General features: G+C 40.1%; 2 protein-coding genes across 6 annotated transcripts in view; one reads left to right on the top strand and one right to left on the bottom strand.

The window, feature by feature from the left end:
- Positions 1-26913, top strand: part of CMSS1 (cms1 ribosomal small subunit homolog) — a 352914-nt gene that overhangs the window by 7348 nt on the left and 318653 nt on the right. The window lies entirely within an intron of this gene.
- The window catches only part of FILIP1L (filamin A interacting protein 1 like), a 294587-nt gene continuing 273664 nt past the window's right edge, over positions 5991-26913 (bottom strand). For 4 of the 5 annotated variants that reach the window (XM_075913841.1, XM_006130685.4, XM_075913914.1 and 1 more), the window contains one exon: positions 23735-26842. In XM_075913841.1, coding sequence (XP_075769956.1) covers positions 24082-26842 — 2761 coding nt within the window. In that variant the 3' untranslated portion in view covers positions 23735-24081. Of the gene's footprint in view, positions 7439-23734; positions 26843-26913 lie in introns of those variants that run through there. The other variant, XM_075914071.1, reaches the window with a different exon arrangement.

Genomic DNA, 26913 nt, shown 5'->3' with positions numbered 1-26913 from the left:
GTCTGAAGAACTTTACCCAGTAATTTCTGCAGCAAGCCCATAGTTCTGTAATAGGCACGTAAAAGAGTTGTTGACTACTCGATTCCTCGCCCTCCCCTCCTTGTTGCATCTACTTCAGAGGCAGCAAGGTGGAGAGCAGGAGCTGATGCTGGGGGAGAGCAGGCTTAAAAGCTGGTTCCCCTCAGCACCATCTCCATGGGGCAGTGGGGAAGAGGGATGGCAGGGGAGGCTTTAAACTGGCTACCCCCAGCACCAGCTCCTGCTTCCCCACTTGCTGCCTCTCTCTGATAGAAGGAGCAAGGGTGGGGAACCAACTAGTCGCATCATTGGTTGACTAGTGGTATTACTGAAATGATATGCACGTAAAGCAAGGGCATGTGAAGTGAGGTGTGTGATTATTTACACACATAGACTGTGAGAGCCATGTACTCCCTCTGCGTCCAATCAAAGCGCTGCTACAGTTCATTTGCCACAAATGCTTAGGTATGCAAGAGCAGTTAGCAAAACTACCCTATTCCAGGAGGCCATCTTGGTTATGACAATCGTGCAGGTTACCGAGATGGAGGACCAATTAGGCAGGTTGCTCACTAGCCTAGATTGCCTATTGTTGCCTTAATATCTTTGATTAAAGTAATTTACATTTCTAGCTACAAAATTAATACATAGTGTTGGTTGGGTGCCAAGATGATGGTTTTGCATGAAGCAGCACAGTCCTGAACCTGGCTAAAGAGCATTCGGGTTAAAAGTACTTGCCTGAGTATTCACACTGGAGCACTCTAGTTCATCACCTGGAAGCCAGTAACTCCAAATTACATTCAATGCCCTTAATTTGATGCATGAGTGTCACTTCAGGTTTTATTCCACTCACTGGTAGAGTAGCGGGATTGATTTTAACAGCCCTTTAGATCAATAGGAGGGACTGCGTAATGTAGACAAGCTCATTACAAATATGCTGAATATGTCGACCTAAGTTGTTGTGTAGACTGACCTTAAGATTGCAATTCTATGTTAATTTTAATTAAATAACCACAACTTCAACTCTGCTTCAGTAGACAGCATGCATAAACTGAGATCTATATACTATAATACCTGCAAAGATTAATACAGCTAATAAAAAAAGGAGATCGTAATTCTTGCATATGTTTTCATAAGGTAGTGTTTGCTCACAAACAAGTGTAATTACATCACATTAGTTAACTAATACATTAGGGAACTCGACCCCTTTCAGATTACGTTTTAAAAAATTAATGGTGTGCACAATCTAAAGCTCTGCATTAATTTAAGCTTATTTAATCAATGGCAAGCTAAATTTATTCCTCCATTCATGGAATCATATAAATTAGTCTGGAAGGGACCTGGGGAGGTCATATAGTGCATCCGTACCTGCGCTGAGTCTGGAGGAAAAATATCTAGACAATCTCTGTCAGATGTTTGTCTAACCTCTTGTTAAAAACCACTTGAAGGGCGTTCCACAACCTTGTTAGGTAACCTCTTTCAGAGAGGTAGCCACATTAGTCTTTCAGCAGAAACAGCAAGGAGTTCAGTGGCACCTTAAAGACTAACAACTTTATTATGACATAAGCTTTTGAGAGTTGCAACTCATTTTGTCAGATGGGTGAAGTGAAAGAAAAAGAAACAGATAATAGAGATCCAGTGATGGGAGTGCTAGGTCAGAACTAATTCAATCACGGTAGATGTGGATAAGAAGGTGGGACTACCTAAAGTGGAAATGTACTTATTGTATGGAGCTTCGGGGGTAGCTGAGTTAGTCTGTTACAGAAAAAGAACAAGAGGTGGTCTGGTAGCATTTTATAGGCTAATGAAACATGTAGATGGTATCATGAGCTTACGTGGGCACAGCCCACTTCTTCAGATGACCAGAATTATGAGTTGGGGATATGAAAAGGGCTTGACAAGCGGCAGCAAGCCCTGCTCGCCAGCCGTGTAGTTTGGCATGCTGCGCATGCACAGACTGCGCTGCAGCACCATGCCGGGCTAAAATCTACTCGCCATGGGTGAGTAGATTGCCCTAATTGTTGAGCCCTGGATATGAAAACTTGAAACAAATAGGAGAGGGGAAGGGAAGGGGGAGAGTAAGAAAAAAGGAAGGGGGGCAGGAGACAGAGCATCATTAAGTATTTGGAAAATGGGTACTTAAACCTAAGCAGGTCAATAGATAGATTCCTAAAGCAGGAAGGATACCACTCAGGGAGCTGTTAGCACATCAGTGATTATTAACTAGGTAGAGTCCCCACCAGCCCATATCACGATTGAGTCCATTAGCATGTGAATTGAATTTGTGGATGAACTGGAATTCCAGGACTTCTCTGTGTATTTGGCTTGTAGAGCTGGTTTGTGACAAGACAGCTACTTGCAGGTCTGTCAGACTGTAGTTAGGCAAGCTGAAATGCTCACCAACAGGCTTCTTTATGTTCCCTTTAGGTATATCCGATTTGTGTCCATTGATGCTTTCTTGAAGAGAAAGTTTGTCCTATATAGATATAGATATAGATATAGATATAGATATAGATATAGAGCAGTGGGGGCACTGCAGGCATTTGATGGCATAGATCAAATTACTGGATGTACAGTCAAATGACCCTTTGATTTTGTGGCTTATGTTGTTTGCTCCAGTGATGAATTCGCCAGTGTAGATATGTGGGCAGAGTAGGCATCTTTTTTGGTTGCAGGGCTGGGTTCCTGGAGGTTTATTATGTGGTGGTGTGGCATGGTTGGGGGTTGTCTGTAAGCAAGAATAGGTTTTTCTCCTAAGGCCTCTGAGAGTGAGGGATCATTTTCCAAGATGGGTTGGACATTGTGTATAATGTGTTGGAGGGGTCTGAGTTGTGGACTGTAGACAACAACAAGAGGAGTTCTGTTGTTTTCTCTTTTGAGTCTGTCTTGAAGTAGTTCATGTCTGGGTATTTTTTTGGCTCTGTCAATTTGTTTTTTCATGTCCCCAGCTGGGTATTTCCATTTTAGGAATGCTCTGTAAAGATCCTGAAGGTGAACGTCTCTGTTTGTGGGGTCGGAGCAAATCCTGTTGTATCATAGGACTTAGCTGTATACAATAGACTGAAAAATGTGTCTGGGACGGAAGCTGGAAGCATGAAGATAAGTGTAGCGGTTGGTACGTTTCTTATAAAGGGTGGTAGAAATGTGTCCATTATTTAACTGTACTGTAGTGTCCAGGAAGTGGATTTCCCTTGTGGACTGGTCCAGGCTGAGGTTGATAGTAAGGTGGAAGTTGTTGAAATCCTTGTGGAAGTCTTCAAGAGTCTCTTCACCGTGGATCAATGTAGCATAAGTAAAGTACGGGTGTTAGGGGGCGAGAGCTGAGGAAACATTTTTCAAGGTCAGCCATAAAGATGTTGGCATATTGTAACATAAGACACATTTTTCAGTCGATTGTATACAGCCAAGACCTACGATACAACCAGATTTGCTCCGACGCCACAGACAGAGACAGTAACCTACAGGATCTTTATAGAGCATTTCTAAAACTGAAATACTGATATGTGCTGGTGGGGACTCTACCTACTTAATCACTGAAGGTGCTAACAGCTCCCTGAGTGGTATCCTTCCTGTTTTAGTAATGTATCTATTGACTTCGATTTTTATCAGTTTAGGTTTAAGTACCCATTCTCCAGATACTTAATGATACTCTGTCTCCCACCCCCCTTCTTTTTTTTCTTTCTCTTCCCCTTCCCCTTCCCCTCTCCTGTTTATTTCGAGTTTTCATTTCCCCAACTCATAACTCCGGTCATCTGAAGAAGTGGGCTGTGCCCACGAAAGCTCATGATACCATCTACATGTTTCGTTAGTCTATAAAGCGCCACCAGACCATGTGTTGTTTTTATTGTATGGAAAGAGCCATTCCCAGTCCCTATTCAGCCCCATTCTGGTGGTGTCACACATGCATATGAATTGTAGTTCAATTGTTAGTTTTTTGTGGTGATACAGGATTCCTTGTACTGAAAGAGGTTCAGAGGACTTGTTTATCCTTATACTGTAAAACTTCAGAGTTACAAACAATGGAGATTGTTTGTAAATCTGAACAAAACGCAATGGTTTTCTTTTCAAAAGCTTAATACAGCTTTAAAACTTTATTGTGCAATAGAAAAATGCCTTTATTTTCCTCCATAGTTTCTTTCTTTGCCAGCCTTCAATGATCATGGAGAACAAATTATTACTGTCCTCTCTATAACAACTTTAACATATTCAAAGACTGTTATTAGGTCCTCCCCCTTAGCCTTCTTCTTAAGACCAGGGTTTTTTAACCTTTCCTCATAGCTTAGGCTTTCTAAATATTGGATTATTGTTGTTGCTTTCTTTGGCACTCTCCTATTTACCCAGAGCTTGAAGTGTGGCACCCAAAACTGGACCAGAACTCCAGCTGAAGCCTCATTGGTACTGAGCAGAGAGGAACATTTTTTCTCGTGTCTTAAATACAACACTTTTCTTAATATACTCCAGAATATTAGCAATTTTTTCCAACTGAATCACATTGTTGACCCGTTCAACTTGTGATCCACTATAACCTCTAGATCCTTTTAAGCCACACAACTGTTCTTCCCCATTTGGTAGTCATACGTTTGATTTTTTTTTTTTTTCCCCTTCCAAAATGTAGTACTTTACCCTTGTCTTTATTTAGTTTCATCTTGTTTGTTTCAGATCAATTCTCCAATTTGTCAAGGTCATTTTGAATTCTATTATGTCCTCCAAAATGCTTGCAACCCCTCCCAGTTTGGTATCATCTGCAAATTTTATAAGCATACTTTTCATTCTATTATCCAACTCATTAATTTAAATATTGACTACTGTAGACATCTGTGGGACTCCATTAGATACATGCTTCCTGTTTGACAGCAATCTACTGATAACTGTTCTTTGAATAATCTTTCAGACAGTTGTGCAACAACCTTTTAGTACTTTCATCTAGATGACATTTCCCTAGTCTGCTTATGAAAGAGTCACGTGTTAAGTCTTTCTAAACTCAAGATGTATCATGTCTACTGCTTCTCACCCCAAGCAGTAGGTCAGGAATCCTCCCAAAGAAGAAAATTGATTTGATTTGGTATGATTTGTTCTCATTGGTTATTCTTTGTCACGCTATTATCCTCTCGCTACAAATGGATTTAGTAATTTATTCCAGTATCTGTCTAGGCATCAACATTAGGCTGTCAGGTCTACAATTCGATTGTCCTCTGTTCCCTTTTTAAAAGATAGATACTATGTTTGCCATTTTACATTCCTCTGGGAGTCACCTGTCTTCCAAAGATTCTCGAAGACAATTGCTAGTTGTTTGTTTTTTAAGTGTCCTAGGTGAAAGTCATCAGGCCCTGCCAACTTAATGCATCTAACTTACCTAATATTTTGTAACTTGTTCTGTTACTTCTCCATCTTCTAATATATAAAGGAGAATGTATGTATGTTTGTGCACTAATAACTTGGGGTATGGCTAGACTAGCCACCCTAGTTCGAACTAGGGTGGCTAATGTAGTCATTCGAACTTGCAAATGAAGCCTGGGATTTAAATATCCTGGGCTTCATTTGCATGTTCCCGGGTGCCGCCATTTTTAAATGCCTGGTAGCTCGAACTACCTGCCCGCGGCTACACGCGGCACGGACTAGATAGTTTGAATTAACACTCTTAATTCAAACTACCATTACTCCTCCTGCAATGAGGGCTTCATTTGCAAGTTCGAATGACTACATTAGCCACCTTCGTTCGAACTAGGGTGGCTAGTGTAGCCATACCCTTGGACACTATAAGAGCTACTGCAACCAAACTTTGCATGGGATAACCTTTCCTCCAGGAGAAGGTTTTAAGGTACTTTTGGACCCAATCAGGCCCGAGCTCAAGCTGTAAAAATCAAAAAGCAACCCGTCATACTGCGCTGGAGGGGCCACTCCACTCACTGAAGGTCCTGTGCCCACTGCCTGCAGCCCTCAGCGCCATCTGGGACTTGCCCCCTCCCGCCTGTGAAGTTACATAAACGACTCTTTCCCCCTTTCCCCTCACCCTGACATGCAGTTCCCTGACTCCCCACACACAGAACGGCTCAGGCTCCCGCCCTGCCCCCCTGTGGCACCTCCAGTTCCGGGCGCAAACTGGGGCACTTCTCCTGTGTGTAACCTCCTTTCTACCCAGGGTCTCACCCCCCTCCCATTTCTGGGGATGACGTGGATCTATATTTTAATCCCTATAGAAATCAGTGCAACTTTTCTACCATTCAAAAAAAGATAATGGACTACTGTTTTTCTACATTTTGTTCCTCCGGCTTCCCGAGCAATGCCGGGTAACTCCAGCTAGTTATTAATATTTATTGTGTTAAGCATCTGTTCACAATTAATCTTTTTAGTAAAGACTGAAACAAAATAAGCATTAAGCAGCTTAGTCGTCTTGATATTGTCAGTTATTAGTTCTCTTTCCTACTACACTACACTCCAAAAGCTGAGTATCTGCATTTTTCTTTAGTCTTTCTCTGACTCCTAATCTATGTATAAAATAATTTCTAATTGCCTTTTATGGTCCTTGCTAAATGTAACTCATTTTGTGCCTTTGCCTTTCTGATTTTGTCCCTTCATGTTTGTGTTAGTCTTTTGTAGTCATCCTTAACAATTCACCTATATTACCACTTTTTGTAGGATTCCCCTTTACTTTTCGGTTTATTTAAAGAGCTCCTTGCACATTCAAGTTGGCCTATTACTCTTTCTTTATGTTCTTTCATATCAGGATAGTTTCCAGTCGTGAACTCATCTCATTTAAATTTTAACATAAAAATATCCACGTTGAAACACAAATATAAGACCAACTGAAAACAAAATCCTTGTATGATAACTTATCATTATGACCGTAATACATTGTTATAATCCTATTAAGGTAAAGTTAAAATTGCGGTTATTAGTTGCAGAGGTTTTAGGTCAAATTTTGGTTTATAATAAAAATTCATTTGTAATTTAATTTGCCACTTGATGTTTAGAGTCAGATTCAGTCATTTAACCTGGTATAAATCCAAATTTACACTGGAGCAGGGAGAGCAGAGTTTGGTCCAGACAGTGTTACTGAAGTCTTGATGTTCTTACGTGACTGTTGCATTCTTTTTTATAGACCAGTGTTATCTCACTACTTGTGGAAACATTATCTATTTTTTTTTGGTTCTGAAACAGCCTTTAGAAGTATTTGCTGCAGTGATTCATATTACTCAACAAATATATTTTACTCCTTGATATTCCAGAAAGGAGTTTACCTTTTCCCTCCATTTTGAAGGTAAGTGTTAGATACAGTTCTCATGATGTGTAGCTTTCCAACTTTGCTTTCCTGAAGTGGTTTATTGAGATGTCCAGTAGGTGTTTTCACAGGTAATTTAGTCAAGCTCGTGGACTTTGGTTTGGGGATCCGAGTAGGAATTGTACGATGGAAAACATCAGCAATCTTGAAATAAACCAAGAGAAAATGTAAGCAGTTAGGGTAGGTGGTTTGTACAGTTCTTTAGTGCTTTTTCTCAGCTTTTCAGAAGTAACAAATACATTGATCTGATTAACAACTGTTGCCAGTGTAGCTTTCCTTATTTTTCTGGTTTTTTTGAAGATACCATGAAGCATGTGACATAATGTTAGTTTTTGAATGTGAAAATGATGGGGGAAAAACTGAGTGTTCTATTACTTTTTGAGGATTCTTGCAAGCTTCATGACTTTGCATGCAGCAAAGACTAGAAAAATTTATGTGGTTTTGCAGTTACACAAATAGGTTCTGGGCACCTTCTTAGTGTTAAACTCTCTCTGCCTCTCTCTCTTTCATATATCCAGCTATAAAACCCCGATGAGAGTTTACAGGAGAACACTAAAAAGAGCTGGAGCTGCCCTGTTAGCAAAGATTTCCCTGTGGAAGCTTTCAACTCTAGACTGCTACCAGTCAGGAATCAGTTTGGAGTGGGTAAATCCACAATGAGGACTGCTCTGATCTAAGTAACCAAGGCAATTCATGCTCTTCTGCTAGGAAGGATAGTGAATCTGGGGAATGTGCAGGACATAGTGGATGGCTTTGCCGCAGTGCAGTTCTCTAACTGTGGTGAGGCGATGGAACACACATCCCCATTTTGGCCACAGACCACCTTGACAAAGCATACATAAACCACAAGGGGTGCTTTATCAATGGTGTTGGATCACACTGGCTGTTTCACTGACATCCAGATGGGGTGGTTGGGAAAGATGCATAATGCGTGCATCTGTAGAAACCCCAGTCTCTTCAGAAAATTGCAAGACAGAACTTTCTTTGCAGACCAGAAAATTACCCTTTGGAGACTATGCCAATAGTTATCCTTGGAGACCCAGCTAAACCCTTGTTCCCATGGCTCATGAACCCGTGCACAGGTAGCCTGGACAGCAGTAAGGAATAGTTCAACTTCAGGATAAGCAAGTGCAGAATGGTGGTAGAATGTGTCATTGGCCATTTAAAAGCATGCTGGCAAAGTATATTGACTAGGTTGGAGCTCAGAGAAATCAATATTCCTGTTGTTGTTGCTTGCAGTGTGCTGCATATTTGTGAGAGGAAAAATATTCTGACAGGGTGGGGAGGTTGAGGCAGATCACTTGGTAGACAATGAAGAGCAGCCAGACACCAGGGCAGTAAGGGAGAGCAGGAGCAGCTTGAGGCCGGCTGCGGCAGCTGGCACCCCAGGCAGAAGGTGCGATCGGCGCCCCCACCTGCACGGCCGTCAATGGCCATGATGTAATCATGGGGCGCTCGGGCCAGCGGCGCCCTAGGCAACTGCCTAGTTTGCCTAGGCTCATGGACCGCCCCTGAGGGAGAGTACATCAAGATGCCCTGCACATCAGAGAGACTTTGAAAACCAGTTTCATGAATGACCAGACAATGATTTGACAGTTATCAATTTGCCCCCTGTTGTACAGGTACTGCCTTGTAAACCACTGTGAAAAATGCATGATTTCAGAATAATAGTGTCATTTTTATTTAGGAAACAGAGGGAAAACAGAGGGAACACAGACATAATGTTCAGTTAAGAGCAGCTTAGATAAGCCTCTGTCAGGGATGATTGATTGCTACACAGGGTGATTGTAATAAGCCACAAGTTCTTCGTAAAAGGGATGTAAATTAGACGTATCACAATTGCTAATGAAGCGGAGATTTAAATCTCCCCTGCTTCATTAGCATAAAAATGGCTGCCGCTTTTTTCCCCGCATGGAGATTTGTTGGAAAAAAGCGCCAGTCTAGACGCTGATCTTTCGGAAAATAAAGCCTTTTCCGAAAGATCCCTTATTTCATAGAGGGATAATTAAATACACATGTAACTGCATAAAAATGTAGTGGTTACAAAACTATTCGATAGTCCCTGTAGTAGGGATGTAAGCAACTAGATGACTATCTGATAAGCATAAGCGTGTTAGATAGTTGAGTAGTCACTTGACTAGTCACTTTACACACTCACCCCCCCCCCCCCCCCCCACTGCCTATCTCTGGTCGTCTGAAGAAGTTGGCTGTGCCCATGAAAACTCAGGATACCATCTGCATGTTTTGTTGGTCTATGAAGTGCTATCAGACTATTTGTTGCTTTTTAAGTGTTCTATTAGAGAGAGGCAGGAAGGGGAGCAGGAGCTGGTGCTGGGGGAGCTGGCTTAAAAGCTGGTTTCCCCCCAGCACCATCTCCGCAGGGGCAGGGAGGCAGAGGAATCCCTGCTGCTGTGCCTCTCCCTTTGAAATGTACAAGAGCCGCCATGGAAATTCCATCGACTACTTGATTAGTTGATTTAATCAAAATTTAATATCCTTATCCCATAGGCAGGGCCAGCAGCCAGTGCGCTCCCAACCCCACTCCTGGGGAGCCCTCCATCCCCCTGTGCTGCTGCCTCTCTATTAGAGGTGGGAGCCAGTCTGTGAGGGGAGCGGTTTAAAAACTCACTCTGAAAGAAGCAACAGCGTGGGTGGCGGGGGTAAGGTGGCTCCTGCCTGCTCCCTCCTCCTGCTGCTTCTGTAGGAGGCAGCGAGGAGAGGTCAAGGGGGTCCATGGAGCTGGCACATGAGGAGAGCTAGCTTATCAGCTCCTGCCTGCCCCTCTCACCCGCCACACTGCTGCATTTCTATCAACTCCCCAGGCACTGACTCCCACCTCCCCCCCCAGCTGCCCTTGATAGAAGCAGCAAGGGGGAGGGAAATGTGTGTAGTCTACAGAATTAACTGATAATCTTTGTTTTATACCATTTAATTGTGTAGTCATCTACATGTTGACATCCCCATAAAATATGGTAATGATTTTTGTCAATAATATCAGTAGTCACTGAAATGAACTATTAAAATTAATTGTCCAAGCAAATAAGTGTCAAGGTGCTGAGAACCAGGGTGAACAGTAATTTGATAACCAGACTTTGTCTTCCTGCTTTTTAAATTTAATTTTCAGTGTGGTTGTCAGTTATCAGAAATAGAAACTGAGTCAGAAGAGCAAGTATCTAGTAATGTGGAAATTTTCATGCATAATTGGACCAGTGACTCAGCTAGCCCTGAGTTCTTTTTTTGACAGTGGGTAGGGGTAAGAAATTCTTCAAGGGACAATTATGGAATAACATGCTGGGGCAGTCAGTGATTGGCTTGTGCTCTGATCATCAAAATCTCTATTCACTATATGTTTGTAACTTATTATTTGCATTTCTTTGATAAGGACTTGTAATGATGGCCTGACTTAAAATGAACACTATCAGACATTTTAACAAGTTAGATTTTTTTTCTCCTTTTTTTATGTTTTCAAAGTGTTCAATGTAAACTAACCTTTTTTTTGGTACTGATGTGGGGGAGGGGCACGAAAAGCAGATGGGGTGGGGACAAGATGGGCATGTTAAAAGGTACCTATTCTAGCAATCAGGCTGTTTCCATCAACCTAAAGAAGTTTCACCCTGTTAAACCCTCATTTTGACTTCTCTGTGGAATATAGCATGATGTGTGGCTGCATGTTTCTTGCCTTAGGGATTTATGCCTTTCATTAAAGAGCAAAGGGGAGCATGTACTGCTCATGACTTTCCTAGAAGCATTTTCATAATGGCTGCAGAAAGATGTATGAGGAATGATAACATTCGGTTTGGTTCTTTCAGCACTTTCCAGTAGTTTGAAAGATTTGAACAGCAGAGGGAGTCCTTTCTTAATTTTTGTTCTGCTCAAACTCTTCCCTTGGAGGTGGGATGGCTCTGTGTAGCCCAGTTATGCAAACACCAAATTCACATCTTGAGATACTTGTATGAGACTGCCAAAAAGAAATGTGGTGATTGCTTACCCCTTATTTTAGAACATTTCTCCATGTGCTTCCTGAGCTCATTAGAAGCTCAGTCTTGCTGTTCTTCTCAGGAGTGAGTTAGAGCTAAGTAGAAATGGCAGAATTGGGCCCACCAGTATCATTCTCTTCAGATGTCAAATAGTTTCTGTCTATTTTACTTAGCGCTCCTCCCCCCCCCCCCCCTTGTGTTTTCATTCTGAAATCTTTCAGGAAGTCAGAATGAAGGTTTTTACTTTTCAGCTGTTCTGCCTTCCTCTGGGTGTGATTATTTAGAAACACTGTACTGTTCTGCAGCAAAGGTCCCAAATGCTGCATTTTGCTGCATGTAGTATTTAGTTTTGACAGTTGCTAATGTACTATGTTCTGTTGTAGCCTTATGGAACCCTATAAAACACTCTTCAGGCCAAGAATTCCCAACTTCATGCTCAACTTTAGGCAGCCTACATACACTCTGAAAGTTATCTGAATTAGTAGTCTGGCTTTTAAGAGGTTTGGAGCACCCGCAGTTCCTCCTTAGCTGAGGATGAAGAAGACATTTTGAAGATGAGACTTGAATAAAGAGAAAATTATTACGGTAGAGATGCTTGCAGGAGCTGCAGAGGAGTAGGTACTTGTGCAGTGCCCATAAATAAACACTACAGTAACTGAGTGGAGTGCATGGTTACATTGCAGAATGGAGAATCTAGACTCCTGTGTTTTAATTATGGCTATGCCACTGACTCACTTTTGACTATGGGCAAGTCACTTCACTTTTCTGCACTTGTTTCCTCATCTGTAAAGTGGGGTTAATGATACTTTTCCTTCTTTGTAAAATGCTTTGTAAAGTGCTTTTTGTGAGACTGTGATACCCATTGTGATGGGACTACTTGTGCTATAAAGTACCTTTTGAACACAGATAAGACAGGCTGGTCTTTTTAAGTCTGTGCATGTCATTATTGATTTGTGATTACAATGTCTTTGTTACAATTAGTACAGGGGAAAAATATGTCAATAAAGCCATTTTCACTGTATGATGGCTGCTTTTATACTGAAAGTGTACATAAGCATTTCAAAACTTGTGGGAGAAATTAAAAAAATTCTGACAGTGGCTTTAAAAAAAACAAATTAACTTTGAATTGTATACAGAGATAAAAAGAAAAAAAAAGAAAAGAAATACTCCTGAGTATTCAGGCCTGCATGCCAAGTTTTAAACTGAAGCATGTTTTTATGGTTGAATTGTAAACGCCTTAGAAATTGGTGTGTCTGTAGAAATGCTGACAGGTCCTTAACTGTAGCAGAATGAATGGCTCACTATTACCATATTATCAAGTACCATGATTGTTGAGCCAGTTGGATCACTGGAGAATTCTAACCCTATAATTCTGCATATAGTGGACAGCTCATGCTGTGGAACAAAATATTCTTGGATTTTACCATTTTTAGCTGTTACTGTTTAAATTGGAAGAGGAAAAGATTGGGAAGGAGTTAATTGTAATAACTTGTGGTGTTGATTTTTGCTTTACAATGCATATGATGTCCCTAAGTTATTTTGATTTTTATTGTAGAGTGTTTCACTTTTTGTGTGTGTGTGTGTTGGGAGGGACAGGATAGACCTGCTTAATTTCATAAACTTGTGCTATTCAGAAGGGAAACCCATACTGAAAGTAAATGCAGTGTCTACGCATGTGGCATGATCCTTGTCAAAAGCCCAGCTACATAGAGGAAGCCTAGCACATAAAGATATTTTATAGACTTTTCTGTGCAGCTCACCTCCACAATATCTGAGCACCTTATTAAAAAAGGCAAGTCTTAATAACTCTATTTTGATGGTGAGCATCTGAGTTACAGAGAGAGGTCACAAAGGGAGTCGAGCAGAGTTGGGTATAGAAGCCTGAGTCCCTTTCAAAAGCCGTAGCTACCAACATCTTCTCTTCAGGCTTGTCTTAACACAGATAGCTGCAGCGGCACAGGAGCCAAGCAAACAGAGCTGTAAACAGGGGAGTTTGAGTGGGAGTTGGGATTGTGGGATTTGTTTGGAGTTTATTTTTGCTGTAGAGAGGGTGTTTTGGTTTGTTTTTGTGTTCACCGGACTAATAGGATTTTGGTGAGAAAGTAGATAAAACACAGAGGCATTAGTGGCCATGGCCCAAGTAGTAGAGAACACAAGGAGGATGATTGGATGTGGTAGCTGTGGTATGTACATGATGGAGGGGGTACCTGAAAGGAGTTTTGTTTGCATGAAGTGCCGTCTGATAGAGCTGATGGAAGAAAAGATCCGAGGACTGGAGATGCAGGTGGAAACTCTGGTCGAGTTTAGAAGGGGGTTTGAGCAGATGATGGGGCAAAGGCATGACGTGGCTGAAGGGGAAAGCTTAGATATGCAGATGGAACCAGGATCAAGGGCCTCAGAGGGGGGACTGCTGGGTGAAGAAAATGGACAGTGGAAGCATGTGACTCAGAGGACCAGGCAGAGGAAAAGATGGATCAGTGAAGGAAAAATAGAGCTCAAGAACAGGTATGTGGAGCTGGAAAATGAAGAAGGGGTACAGCAGGTAGATAATGAAGATGGAAGGGTAAGGAAGAAGAGAAGAGTGGCTAGTCCCATAGATAAAGGGGAAGACTCAATGGAGACAACACCAATAATGAGCATTAGGATTACAAGGGAAAATAGGAATGGCAAGGACTTGCAGCCAGAGGAAGCTAGAGATAGACCAAAGAATTTCACTGTCGCTAGGAAAAGGCAGGTCTATGTGATTGGGGACTCCTTATTGAGAAAAATAGATAGGCCTGTAACCAGAGCTGATCCAGAGAATAGAAGGGTGTGCTGTCTGCCAGGTGCTAAGAAACGAGATGTGGAACTGAGGTTGAAGAGAATTATTAAGGGAGCAGGAAGGAATCCATTGATCATCCTTCATGTAGGAACAAATGATACGGCTAGATTCTCGCTGGAACTAATTAAGGGAGACTATGCTAGGCTGGGAAGGATGCTTAAGGAAAGTGAGGCTCAGGTGATCTTTAGTGGGATTCTTCCTGTTCCTAGAGAAGGGCAACTAAGATGTGACAGGATTATGATGATCAATAGATGGCTTAGGCAGTGGTGCTATAAGGAGGGCTTTGGGATGTATGGTCACTGGGAGGCATTTATGGACAGAGGACTGTTCTCTAGAGATGGACTTCATCTAAGTAGGGGGAGGGAAATAGATTTCTAGGATGGAGGCTGGCTCAACTGATTAAGAGAGCTTTAAACTAGGAATTTGGGGGAGACGGTTGGGAGATGCCCAGGTAATCTCTACGCCAGATTTTAACACTGAGAGGGAGGAAAACGAAGTAAGAAAGGATATAGCTGGGGGTGGGAGAATGAACATGAGGAAGGGTGGGGTGGATACTAGTCCAATAGGTCATATTGGAGGTATAACATCTGTGCCAAATTGGGTAAAGAATGTGAATGAGGCCAAACAGCAAAAATTAAGATGTTTGTACACCAATGCGAGGAGCCTAGGTAACTAAAAGGAGGAACTAGAGCTATTGGTCCAGGAAGTGAAACCAGATATTGTAGGAATAACAGAAACATGGTGGAATACTAGGCATGACTGGAGTACAGGTATTGAAGGGTATGTGCTGTTTAGGAAAGACAGAAATAAGGGAAAAGGTGGTGGAGTCGCATTGTATATCAAAGATGAGGTACATTGTAAAGAAATAAAAAGTGATGGAATGGAGAAGACAGAGTCTGTTTGGGCAAAAATCACATTGGGGAAGAAAACTAACAGATCCTCCCCTGGGATAGTGCTTGGGGTGTGTTATAGACCACCAGAATCCAATCTGGGTATGGATAGAGACCTCTTTAATGTTTTTAATGAAGTAAATACTCATGGAAACTGTGTAATCATGGGAGATTTCAACTTTCCAGATATAGACTGGAGAACAAGTGCTAGTAATAATAATAGGGCTCAGATTTTCCTAGATGTGATAGCTGATGAATTCCTTCATCAAGTAGTTGCTGAACCAACAAGGGGGGATGCTATTTTAGATTTGGTTTTGGTGAGTAGCGAGGACCTCATAGATGAAATGGTTGTAGGAGACAACCTTGGCTCGAGTGATCATGAGCTAATTTAGTTTAAATTAAATGGAAGGATAAACAAAAATAAATCTGAGACTAGGGTTTTTGATTTCAAAAGGGCTAACTTTAGTAAATTAAGGAAATTAGTTAGGGAAGTTGATTGGACTAAAGAAATTATGGATCTTAAAGTGGAGGAGGCCTGGAATTATTTTAAGTTAAAGTTGCAGAAGCTGTCAGAAGCCTGTATCCCTAGAAAAGGGAAAAAATGTATAGGCAGGTGTGTTAGACCAAGCTGGATGAGCAAGCATCTCAGAGAGGTGACTAAGAAAAAGCAGAAAGCATATAAGGAGTGGAAAATGGGAGGGATCAGTAAAGAAAGCTACCTTATTGAGGTTAGAGCATGTAGGGATAAAGTGAGACAGGCTAAAAGTCAGGTAGAGTTGGACCTTGCAAAGGGAATTATAACCAAAAGTAAAAGGTTTTATAGCCATATAAATAGGAAAAAAACAAAAAAAGAAGTAGGACCGCTAATTACTAAGGATAGAGTGGAGGTTAAGGATAATCTAGGAATGGCCCAATATTTGAACAAATACTTTGCTTCAGTCTTTAATGAGGCTAATGAAGAGCTTAGGGATAATGGTAAGTTAACAAATGGGGCTAAAGATAAGGAGGTAGATATTACCATATCCGAGGTAAAAGCCAAACTTGAACAGCTTAATGGGAGTAAATCGGGGGGCCCAGATAATATTCATCCAAGAATATTAAAGGAACTGGCACATGAACTTGCAAGTCCATTAGCAAAATTTTTTAATAAATCTCTAAACTCAGGGGTTGTACCATTTGACTGGAGAATTGCTAATATAGTTCCGATTTTTAAGAAAGGGAAAAAAAGCGACCCGGGTAACTATAGGCCTGTTAGTTTGACATCTGTAGTATGTAAGATCCTGGAAAAAATTTTGAAGGAGAAAGTAGTTAGAGACATTGAGGCTAATGGCAATTGGGACAAATTACAACATGGTTTTACAAAAGGTAGATCGTGCCAAACCAACCCGATCTCCTTTTTTGAGAAAGTAACAGATTTTTTAGATAAAGGAAATGCAGTGGATCTGATCTACCTCGACTTTAGTAAGGCATTTGATACAGTATCACATGGGGAATTTATTGGTTAAATTGGAAAAGATAGGGATTAATATGAAAGTTGAGAGGTGGATAAGCAACTGGTTAAAGAGGAGACTACAGCGGGTCATACTGAAAGGTGAACTGTCAGGTTGGAGGAAGGTTACTAGCGGACGGAGTTCCTCAGGGATCAGTTCTGGGGCCAATTTTATTTAATCTTTTTATTGCTGATCTTGGCACCAAAAGTGGAAGTGTCCTAACAAAATTTGCGGATGACACAAAATTGGGAGCTATTGCCAATTCAGAAAAGGATTGGGATATCATACAGGAAGATCTAGATGATCTTGTAAATTGGAGTGATAGCAATAGGATGAAATTTAATAGTGAGAAGTGTAAGGTTATGCATTTAGGGATTAATAACAAGAATTTTAGTTATAAGCTGGGGACACATCAGTTGGAAGTAACAGAGGAGGAGAAGGACCTCGGAGTCCTGGTTGATTATAGAATGACTATGAGCCGCCATTGTGACATGGCCGTGAAAAAGGCTAATACGATCTTGGGATGTATTAGGCGAGGTATTTCCAGTAGGGATAAGGAGGTGTTAGTGCCATTATACAAGGCATTGGTGAGACGCCGTTTGGAATACTGTGTGCAGTTCTGGTCTCCCATGTTTAAGAAGGATGAATTCAAACTGGAACAGGTACAAAGAAGGGCCACTAGGATGATCCGAGGAATGGAAACCTGTCTTATGAAAGGAGACTCAAGGAGCTTGGCTTGTTTACTTTAACCAAAAGAAGGCTGAGGGGGGACATGATTGCACTTTTTAAATATATTAGAGGGATAAATACCAGGGAGGGAGAGGAATTATTTAAGTTTAATACCAATGTGGACACAAGAACAAATGGATATAAGCTGGCTAGTAGGAAGTTTAGACTTGAGATTAGACAAAGGTTTCTAACCATTAGAGGAGTGAGGTTCTGGAACGGCCTTCCAAGGGAAGTAGTGGGGGCAAAAGATCTATCTGGTTTCAAGATTAAACTAGATGGGTTTATGAAGGGGATGGTTTGATGAGAGAACATGATTTTGGTAACTAATTGACCATTCATTATCAGTGGGAAATAGGTCAATGGAGGGATGATAGGAGTTACTATAGAGAACTTTCTGGGTGTCTGGCTGAGTCTTGCCCACATGCTCAGGATTTAGCTGATCGCCATATTTGGGGTCGGGAAGGAATTTTCCTCTAGGGTAGATTGGCAGAGGCCCTGGAGGTTTTTCGCCTTCCTCTGTAGCATGGGGTACAGATCACAGCTAGAGGATTCTCTGCATCTTGGGGTCTTCAAAGTATTTGAAGGCTTCAATATCTGAGATATAGGTGAGAGGATTATTCTAGGAGAGGTGGGTGAGATTTTGTGGCCTGCACTGTGCAGGGGGTCAGACTAGATGATCATAATGGTCCCTTCTGACCTTAAAGTCTATGAGTCTATATTTTAACATCTTCAAACTTGACTTTAAATGGTTGTTAGCTGACATAGTGCTAACTGATCGGTGTAAGCAAAGACTAGTTATGCCCATCATCAGGTTGTCATCATTGAGCTTTGGACAAACTCTACCGGGACCAGGGGTTATCCAAGGAGTAGCTGATGTGGTGATGAACACAATTAGTTCTTGTCTGCAGTGTCAGTGTTGTGTCGCTTAATTCAGGAGTTAAAAATTGTGATTAAATGCAATACAGTTTTCTAGTGAAGACAAGACTGTGCTCCAAAACCAAGGTGCTGCATGAGCTTAAAGAGAATTCTCCGTTTTCTGTTAATAGTTTGATTAGAGGACTTGTTCACTTTGTGCTCGTCCCTAACGGTGGAAATATTGGCATAGGATTGATTGTATCCAGCAGAGGGCAGAGTTGACACTTGTCTGTTACCTCCATGTACATTGGTAATGTTTTCAGTAAACTCACTTCCTCTTAGCTTAAATCTGTTTATCTTTTCCTTCCATAAGATTGTTGGCAGCAGAGATTCTTTTGTGCAGGTCCTGGGCTACTAAGGAGGGCTGTGATAACTTTTTTTTATAGTGGTTTGTTTTGAAAAATATTAGGGTGACCAGATGTCCTGATATAAGGGACTTTGTCTTCTATCACTTGTCTTCTATAGGGCACTCCACCCCACTCCAATTAAAAACAAAAAATTAGTGTCCCAATTTTTCACACTTGCTTTCTGGTCACCCTAAACAGAGATGCATATGAAGCCATAGGGCCAAATGTAAATATATTTTAAAGCAGAAATTTCTTCAATATTCTTCAATTTTGTTCATGCAAAAAATTGAATCTATATTCCCCTCCCCCCATTATTATTTAATATACTTGGTGGGAGCACACGGAGATCAACTATGTAGGGACTTCGTTGTGTTGGATTGTGCACAAGCACTTGAAAAATAATAAAGAGCTCTCAAAGAGCTCTCAAGTGGGATCCACATTTGCATTCTTGGGAAGTTCTTTAGATTTTAGGGTAAGGTTTTTCTTCTGTGAAAAAGCTTTTAAGTGTGTGTGTGTGTGTGTGTGTGTGTGTGTGTGTGTGTGTGTGTTAAATCTTGTAGTGTAGTGGGATGTGATTTTGTTTGTTTTTGTTTGCTTGTGGTGTTTACTTCTAAAAGAAAAATGTGATTTATAATGGCCTGAGTGTGAGTTTAAGGACTCAGGAGTTTTAATCTTGTGCTGGGCTGACTCATTTTGCTGCTTTGAAATCACTTAACTCCTCTTTCTCAGTTTCTCCAGCTGTAAAATGAAGACATTGTTTCTTATCTTCCTCATGGAGCACAGTGAACTTTAATTATAAAGATTACCTACTCTATGTACTAAATATTTTTGAGGGAGGGAGGTAGTAATAATTAAGTGAATACACACAGTGTCACATTTCAGAGAAACCACCAGCAAGATGAAAGCCTTTTCTGGTATATTTAAAAACCTCTTCTCATGTGAATCCCAGTCTGTGCCCTGTTGTGACTAAAGTTTGGTTGTAACAGTTAACTAATCTGATTATTTTAAATATCTCTTTATGTTGGAGTCCCCTCCGCATTTTGTCCCAGAAGGCTTTTCTCAGGTAGAGAATGCAGCTATGCTCTGTGGCTGTTGAAGGATTTGTCCTTGTAATAAAATTTCACAGTCATATTATATTTGTCAAAACCCTCCATTTCTGGGGTGGTTTCCCATTCATGGTACTTGATTTTAGCATCAAAATGTCTCTTTACACCACCCATGAAGCTTTGAACTCTTAAGATCTTTTTCTGTTTGTTTGTTTGTTTGTTTCTTGGTAACATAATATTTGTTCTACCCATTGCTTAAGTCTGGAGATTTGGGAGTTGTCATCTTTTGTTTTATGTGTCTCAATAGCTGATATTTCCTAGTCATCAAGCACATAGTTCTGGCATCTCTGTCCCAATTCAGCAGCATCAGTTTCATTTTAATAATTCCGTGCTGCCCTACAGTTAATTTCTGTGTGTGAAAGGATGCATTTTAAAACCTTGTAAGAGATGTAAGTAGTCCCATTTTTTTTCTTACAGCTTTATACTATCTCCAGACACACTGTTTTCTAAAATTCTTCTGGATAAGGAGCATTTAGCTGGCTGTACCTTCAGTTTTCATAAATTCAATCTCCTTAGTTGGCTATTAAGGGTAGTCGTTGAATAATGTCAGGCGCTGCCTCTCACTTGTCAGATGAGGACTTTGTTTTCTCAGTATTTTAACCTGTGATTTTTTTTTCTCCCCTTCCCACAGCAGGAGACTGGGACCAAAGGTCAAAAGTATGTCTCTTGCAAAACAGTAGAGAGTACTGCAGTACTACTAGGCTGGCTCTCCTCCAAAATAAATGGGCCAAGGTTTTCACATCTGTGTGCCTAAAATTACACTATTTTTTTCCGTATTTGATATCTTAAATAAGTGGCCTGACTTTCAAGGATACTGAGCACCCAGCTGCTCCCATCCTCCTTATCTTCAAAGTGACAATCTGGGGTGACTGTCATGGGAAGATGTGGTTGAGGACATACCTGGAACAGTCATGTTGGGCTTCAAAGAAGTGTACTCAAAAGGGTTATGTAGAGTGGAGTGCTGGCTCTTCCCTTTCTGTAACCAGTTAACCCCCCCATCCTCCTTTCCTGACAGTTTGAGACTCTACCTGGTTGAAGGGAAGAATTTGTTCAAAGATTTGTTAGGAGAAGGGGTCACATAGAGGTCAGGGAACTGATTTGGCAAAAGGTGTATCTGTTGATCTTAACCAAAAGGTATACTGTTCTGGGGAACTGTGACAAAAATGCTTGCTTACATGCAAGTTTGATGCAACTTATAATTGACTAGTATTATCCTATGGCTTGTTTCCCTTGCCTTTTGTTAATTACAAATTTGATTTTTTTTGTATCCTGTAGTGAAAATTGTCTCTTAGTAAAAAATTAACAAGGAAGAATAAGCACTATTCTTTTGAATAATTAAAACTTTTTAATGGCATGATCACTGGTCTAAGATTTTTTTTATTCACCTAACATTGAACTCTAAATGTCTTTGTTCAGAAGAATTAGACAACGGTCCAAAGGACAAGAGTGTTTATTAGAAATGACTAAACTTAATTCCTGCTGTATAGGTAGTTTTTGGAAGACGTTATACCAGTTGGCTTCCTAATTGTTGTTAATCAATCAGTTTCTGTGTATATGGGTAGAATGGAGATGCAAAACAGAATATTTGGTTTTCTATATAATTGTAAAATAAAAACAAAATGTAAAGCTAATTGTACGAGAACTAGAATTGGACTTTTTTTTTTTTTTTTTTTAAATGGAACATATCATTTCCAGGCCTTCTGACTAGGGGTGTGGAGGTGGGGGTAAAGAGGGCATTTATCCCCGGGACTTGAATATTCAAAGGTTGTCAGGAGCTCCCAGCTGCTGCCACAACTATTGCAGCAGTGGTGTCTGCTTGAAGCCACAGTCCCCTTTTGAATTACTGCCAGCATGTAATGGGGAACAGGAGCCATGGTCTGGGTGACACCAAAGTCTGACTGCCTTTGGTTCCACCGCTTCCAATAGAGGCCCCATCCCTTCTGTCAGGGTGGCAGTGCCCCTCACATTTTGCCCTGGGGCCTGCGGTAGCTTTCGGCCCTGCTGAGCATTTCCAGTGTTTTCAAATGTCTACTAACGGAATATTGAAGTTTACTGCAGAGTTATGTACTGATGCTACATGTGCGTATGTACAGGATATTAAAGGTGTATGATGAAAATTACTCGTGTAGAGATCTAATGTTTGTTTTGGATTGGCACTGTAGAAAAGAATGCTTAAGCCAACTGTAATAAAGTGTATGTTATTACTGTCATATAAGATTATACTCCTTTCGGTTTGGGTTCTATAAGATGCTAAGCACCTAGTGAGAAATAACTCCCATTGAAGTTAATGGGTGCTGAGGTTTCTAAGCATCTTGTAGGATAATAGCCTTAGGAATGTCACAAAATGGGCCTGATTCTGATCTCTCACAATTCAGCTTTTGAAGTGATTGCAGTTGCATACTGTCCTTGCTGTCAGTCCAAGATGCGTTCCAGAAAACTTGGACTTAAAGTGAAACAACTTAAAGTGGGGAATCTTTTTCCCGTGGCTGACTTCCATTTGCTCAGTTTTTTTGTGTACAACTTATGAGCAGGAAATGGGAGGACTTATAATGCATAACTTCCTACAAGCATCAATGACTTTAGTGCAGAACGGATGTATACCAGGGCGCCGTATAGCAGGGAAAACCTGTACTGGTAAAACAGGTTTAAAGGGCCTGATCCAAAACCTGTTTTTTGGATCAGGCTATGAGATTGGATTGAGCTCACGCTCTCTTGTGTAGTTTAAATCTTTTAAAAAGTGCTCCTGCAATATTTTAGAGCACTTATTAAAAATTTTGATTTAACGGAAACTTCCATGGGTTTTACTTTTTCCATCATTGCTGATTATCAAGATACATTTTTGTGTTTTCTGAATAGAAACTTTTCCTTTTACAATTGGTCATTGTTTTCTGTCATAATTGCTAGCTCCCCATTCAGTTTTAGTGCATGCTTAAAGTCCTTTGCTGAATCAGGGATTGAAGGACAATTAATATCACAGTTCATAATCACGGAAATGATTGTCATCTTTATTCTTCCCCATTCATCTTGAGCTGGGATGTATGAAGTAGACAGCTTCTATTTAAGCACAAGTATTTTGATGATAATTAGCTATGTGACAAATAGATTTGTTTGCTAAATGCATAATTCAAATTGATGTTTAATTTTTTTGAAAAGCTGTTTTTAAAAGAGTGAATTTCAGTAGCAACTCTTTATTGAGAGAAAGAGGAATGTTGGAAATGAATTCAAGACAGTTTGGTCTTACAAATAATTAAAAATGAAGTTCTAGTATCACTGGATGTAATATTCTCCAAAAGGTTAGCATTGATTGCTTACTCTTTTTAAATACAAATTGAGACAGCATTGCTTATGATATTGTCATTATTTATTATAGGCACTAATATAGCATCCAGTACTGTTTCATGTGACCCAGTTTTGTCTAAATAGCAACATTGTACTACTGTATTAATGTTTGTACTCTGTTAAAAAATTATACTATAGCCCAGCTAATATGAATATATACATCCTACAGACAAACTTCTTTTATCATTTCAGAAACTATAAGTTGTCCTATCATTCATTTTGCTTTCTCTTCTTCACAGATCTAATATGTAGAATGATGGACTGTAATCTAGATTCCAACCATGCACCCTCCTTCTCTCATGCTTTGAATATTAAAATCATTTTGTGGTGCCATTCTTCTAGTTAGTCTTTTTAAAATGTAACTGTTGCTGTTAACCTTTTTACAAGGTCTTTTGAATACTAGTATTTTTAATGTAGACCAAGAGCTTGCCTTACGGAAAAAGAAAATAATTCTGTGGTATAAACTTCTCAACTCAACTCAATTACAAAGGAAAGATTTGAGGGAGGAAGCAGATTGAGTTTTAACAGAATGACAAAGTGTTTTAAAAAATCCACACTCAAAGTTCCCAGTGATTGACATGCTGCAAAACATGTGATTTATGTATCATGAACTTTTCAATTGCTACTGTACATGTGTGTGTTTGATCTAAAAATAATAATTTGACTAATAAGGCTAGGAACAATTGGGGAATAGAAGGAAGATAATGAAACTGTTCTTATCTGTAGTTGGCTGGTATTTCCAGGATTAAAGTAGGTCTGTCATACTTGCAAAAATACAAAACGCGTGCACACCTCCCCACCAAAAGAACAAAAAAAGTCTGCAAGCAATGGTAAAACCAACCAATGATTTACTGTTTTTGTAATGTTAAAATAGTTCTTCACCAAAACACCTAGTAATCAAAAGTAATGTGAGTTATGGAAAATGGAAATACATAAAGATGAATTTATACAAGTGGAAGACTACATATTTTACATAGAGATACTTCAGTGAGAAGTTATACAGTAAGTGCACACTCAATATGACTAAGCAGGCAAAACTTAATGTTAGTTCCAAATAGCATTGTATAGTTCATGCACAGGTCTCTCCCAAAATAAAGGGTGTGTTCCAAATAATTCTTGCTGGGGTGAAAAATAGGATGGGTTGTTGGTAAGGGAGTCAGCATGGATGGGGGATCAGTTATAGACATTACTTACTGTAATTTGTGATTGCCGTGGGAGAGGAGTGGCTGTTGGTGTGATAGTGATACTGCTTGTGATTTTACTAGTAGATTTAATGGCTGTTCCATTAGTTAGTGCTGGAGTTCTGTTATCCTGACTGGGAGTACAAGGTTTTGTTGAATTAGCAAGAGCCTGAACATAAGGACTTCCTAAATGAATATGGATTTTGTTATCCTCAGTAGTTATTACACTTGAACCAGTGCTGTTAGATCTTTGAAAGTGCCATGACGATTGCCTGTCTGGGGACACTCTGAAAACAGTATGCTTGGCACCAATTTCCAAAGGCTCTGAAGAAAGCATTTGTTCTGGAGAACTTGTCAGAGCCAATGGAGACGTTGTCCTTTCTGGAGTTATTGAGCCACATGACTCAGGAGTTTGAGATCTTGCAAAAGTTGCCATTGTAATAGGTGACATGGCTTGCTCCGGACTCATGTAACCATCAACTACTTTTGATTTTAAAGGAGTTAAGGAGGCATTTTGAATAATGGTTATTCTTTGCTTTGGTGTGCCACAGTTGGGTATAACTGCTGTACTAGTGTAAGAGTGAGGACTATCTGTAGTAGGGCTTGTTATTTCAAGGGTAGCTGTGTTTTGTCCATGGTCTGGAGTAACCTTTATATGAAGAGGTTGACCAGGCGTGTGATTTAGAACTAAATCTCGTGGCTGTGCACAATTTCCATTCTGTTTGCTATGAATTTTTCCATTTTGAGGATGGCTTTCTTTGGACTTCATCCATGGGATCCATAATTTTTTGTTTACTGCATTTGCAATGGATGAATTGCATTTGAAAGACACTGTTTGCTCCTCATCGTTGTCTTCGTCTTCATTATCACTCTCTTCATACAACTGCCCATTTATGACTGCTCGTTCTAAAGGAACAAGACTCTTGTAATCAGGTGGTTCACTGTCTGCTGGATCTGTTTGGACTTCTTTAGAGAGAACCTGCAAATCAGAAATTCTCCTTCCATTAAGACTAGGTCTAAGGCTCTTACTGAAGCGTCTGTATCTCTCTAATTCTTTAGTAAGGCTATCAATTTCTCTGGCTAGCTCTCTGTTTTTGTTTTCTTGCTGGGTGAGTTTCTTTTGTAGGACTATATGATCACCCCGTAGATGACATATTAGGTCTTCTGTGGCCATGTACTCATGAATTTTCTCTTTCAGTGCATCTACCTCCCTAGACAGGTGCCCTGACTTTGCTTCTTCTTCTTTAAGTTTTCTGAAAATCCACTCTTCATGGTTGGACTCTGCCTTCTCTGCTAACTTATATCTAGCCAGTTCGATTTTCACACCCTCCAGTTCTTCTGATAGAAATTTAGCTTTGTCTCGTTCATTGATGTATCTTCGTTCTAGAGACTCAAATTCATCTTCAGTTTTCATGAGATCATCCTCTATGGCCTTCATTTCTTTCAGCTTATTTTTCAGCCTCTCAACTTCTTGGGCAAGTTCTTTGATCTTGTTGTTCTCCTGCTGTAAGGATGTGCTTGCTTTAGTGGTCTCTTTGAGTTTATTTTTAAGAAACTCTTTTTCAATGGCTTCTAGTGACTGAAGCCTTTTCCTTAGAATATTTACCTTGCAAAAGAGATCACTTCCTTTCTCTTCTTCTGCTTTTAGTTTGTTTTTCAGTTCATCTCTTTCCTTCGTTACACTGGACATTTTTTCCTCTGCATCAGTTTTTGATTTCAGTGCTTTTTTACTTTCTTCAATGAGTTTTTCTGTAACTGACATCACTTTGTTTTGCTCCACCTGAAGCTGGGAAGTTGCAGATTGTAACTTTTCTTCTGTTTGCTTTATTTTTTCACTCATTGTTTTTCTTTCATCCACAAGCATGACCGTTAATGTTTTCAGTTTAGTTAAATCTTCTTTGAGTGTGAATTCTGTTTTTTCTAATTTGATTTCAGTGGTTTCAAGCTCTCCAATTCTAGCTTTTAAGCCTTCCAACTCCTGAGACAATTGCTTTGTTAATATTTTTTCTTTTTCTAGATTGCATTTCAGGTTATAACATTCTTGTTTGCTCTTGTTGAAAGCATCTTCTAATTTCTCCAATTCCATAATTCTTTTGTTGAGTTTGTCAACTTCTGCTTTAAAGTTCTTGTTTTGTGCTGCTTCTTTTTCTAATTTTTTATTAAGCTCTCTACACTGGTCTTCCATTTTTATGAGCTCTTCATCTTTACCTTCCATTTCCAAGACACGTGTCCGTAATTCTTCCACTTCAGACATAAGGGTGGAATTTCCACTTTCTCCTTTATTTATTTTTTCCCGTATGTCTTGCAATTCTTCCTCTGCTTTTCGTAAAGACTTATTAGTTTGCTCTAATTCATCTATTTGTCGAGTGAGAGCTGTTAATTTTGACCGGAGCTGGTGATTCTGGCTGTCTTCATTGGTTAATTTGGCCATCATTATTTCTTGTTCTTGGGAAATCTTTTTGGTTTGGGCTTGCAATTCTGCTTCTAGTCTGATGGCTTTCTGCTTTTCCTCTTGTGCTTTTGCTTCAGCAATTGTGAGTTTCTCGTGTACTTGCTCGGCAGTAGTGGTTAGCTCTTGGATTTTTTGACTTTGTTGGTTCAGCTGTTCTGTAAGTCTTTGTTGTTCATCCACCACCATTAAAGCAAATGATTTCAGTTTTGTCAGTTCTTCTTTCAGTTTAATTATTTTCTTGTTGTTTTCCTTCTCTTTTTTTGCCTGATAGGCTGTTTCTTGGTCAATCAGCTTTTTCAATCTGAAAAACACAAAAGATGTTTTATTTTGTTTTTGCAGTAGATTTTTCAAGATAGATGTGTTTAGAATTCT

The sequence above is a fragment of the Pelodiscus sinensis genome, chromosome 1 (assembly GCF_049634645.1).
Source record: "Pelodiscus sinensis isolate JC-2024 chromosome 1, ASM4963464v1, whole genome shotgun sequence".
NCBI classification, from domain to species: domain Eukaryota; kingdom Metazoa; phylum Chordata; order Testudines; family Trionychidae; genus Pelodiscus; species Pelodiscus sinensis.
Note: the sequence above shows the minus strand (reverse complement) of the source record. Positions and strands in the feature narration are given on the sequence as shown.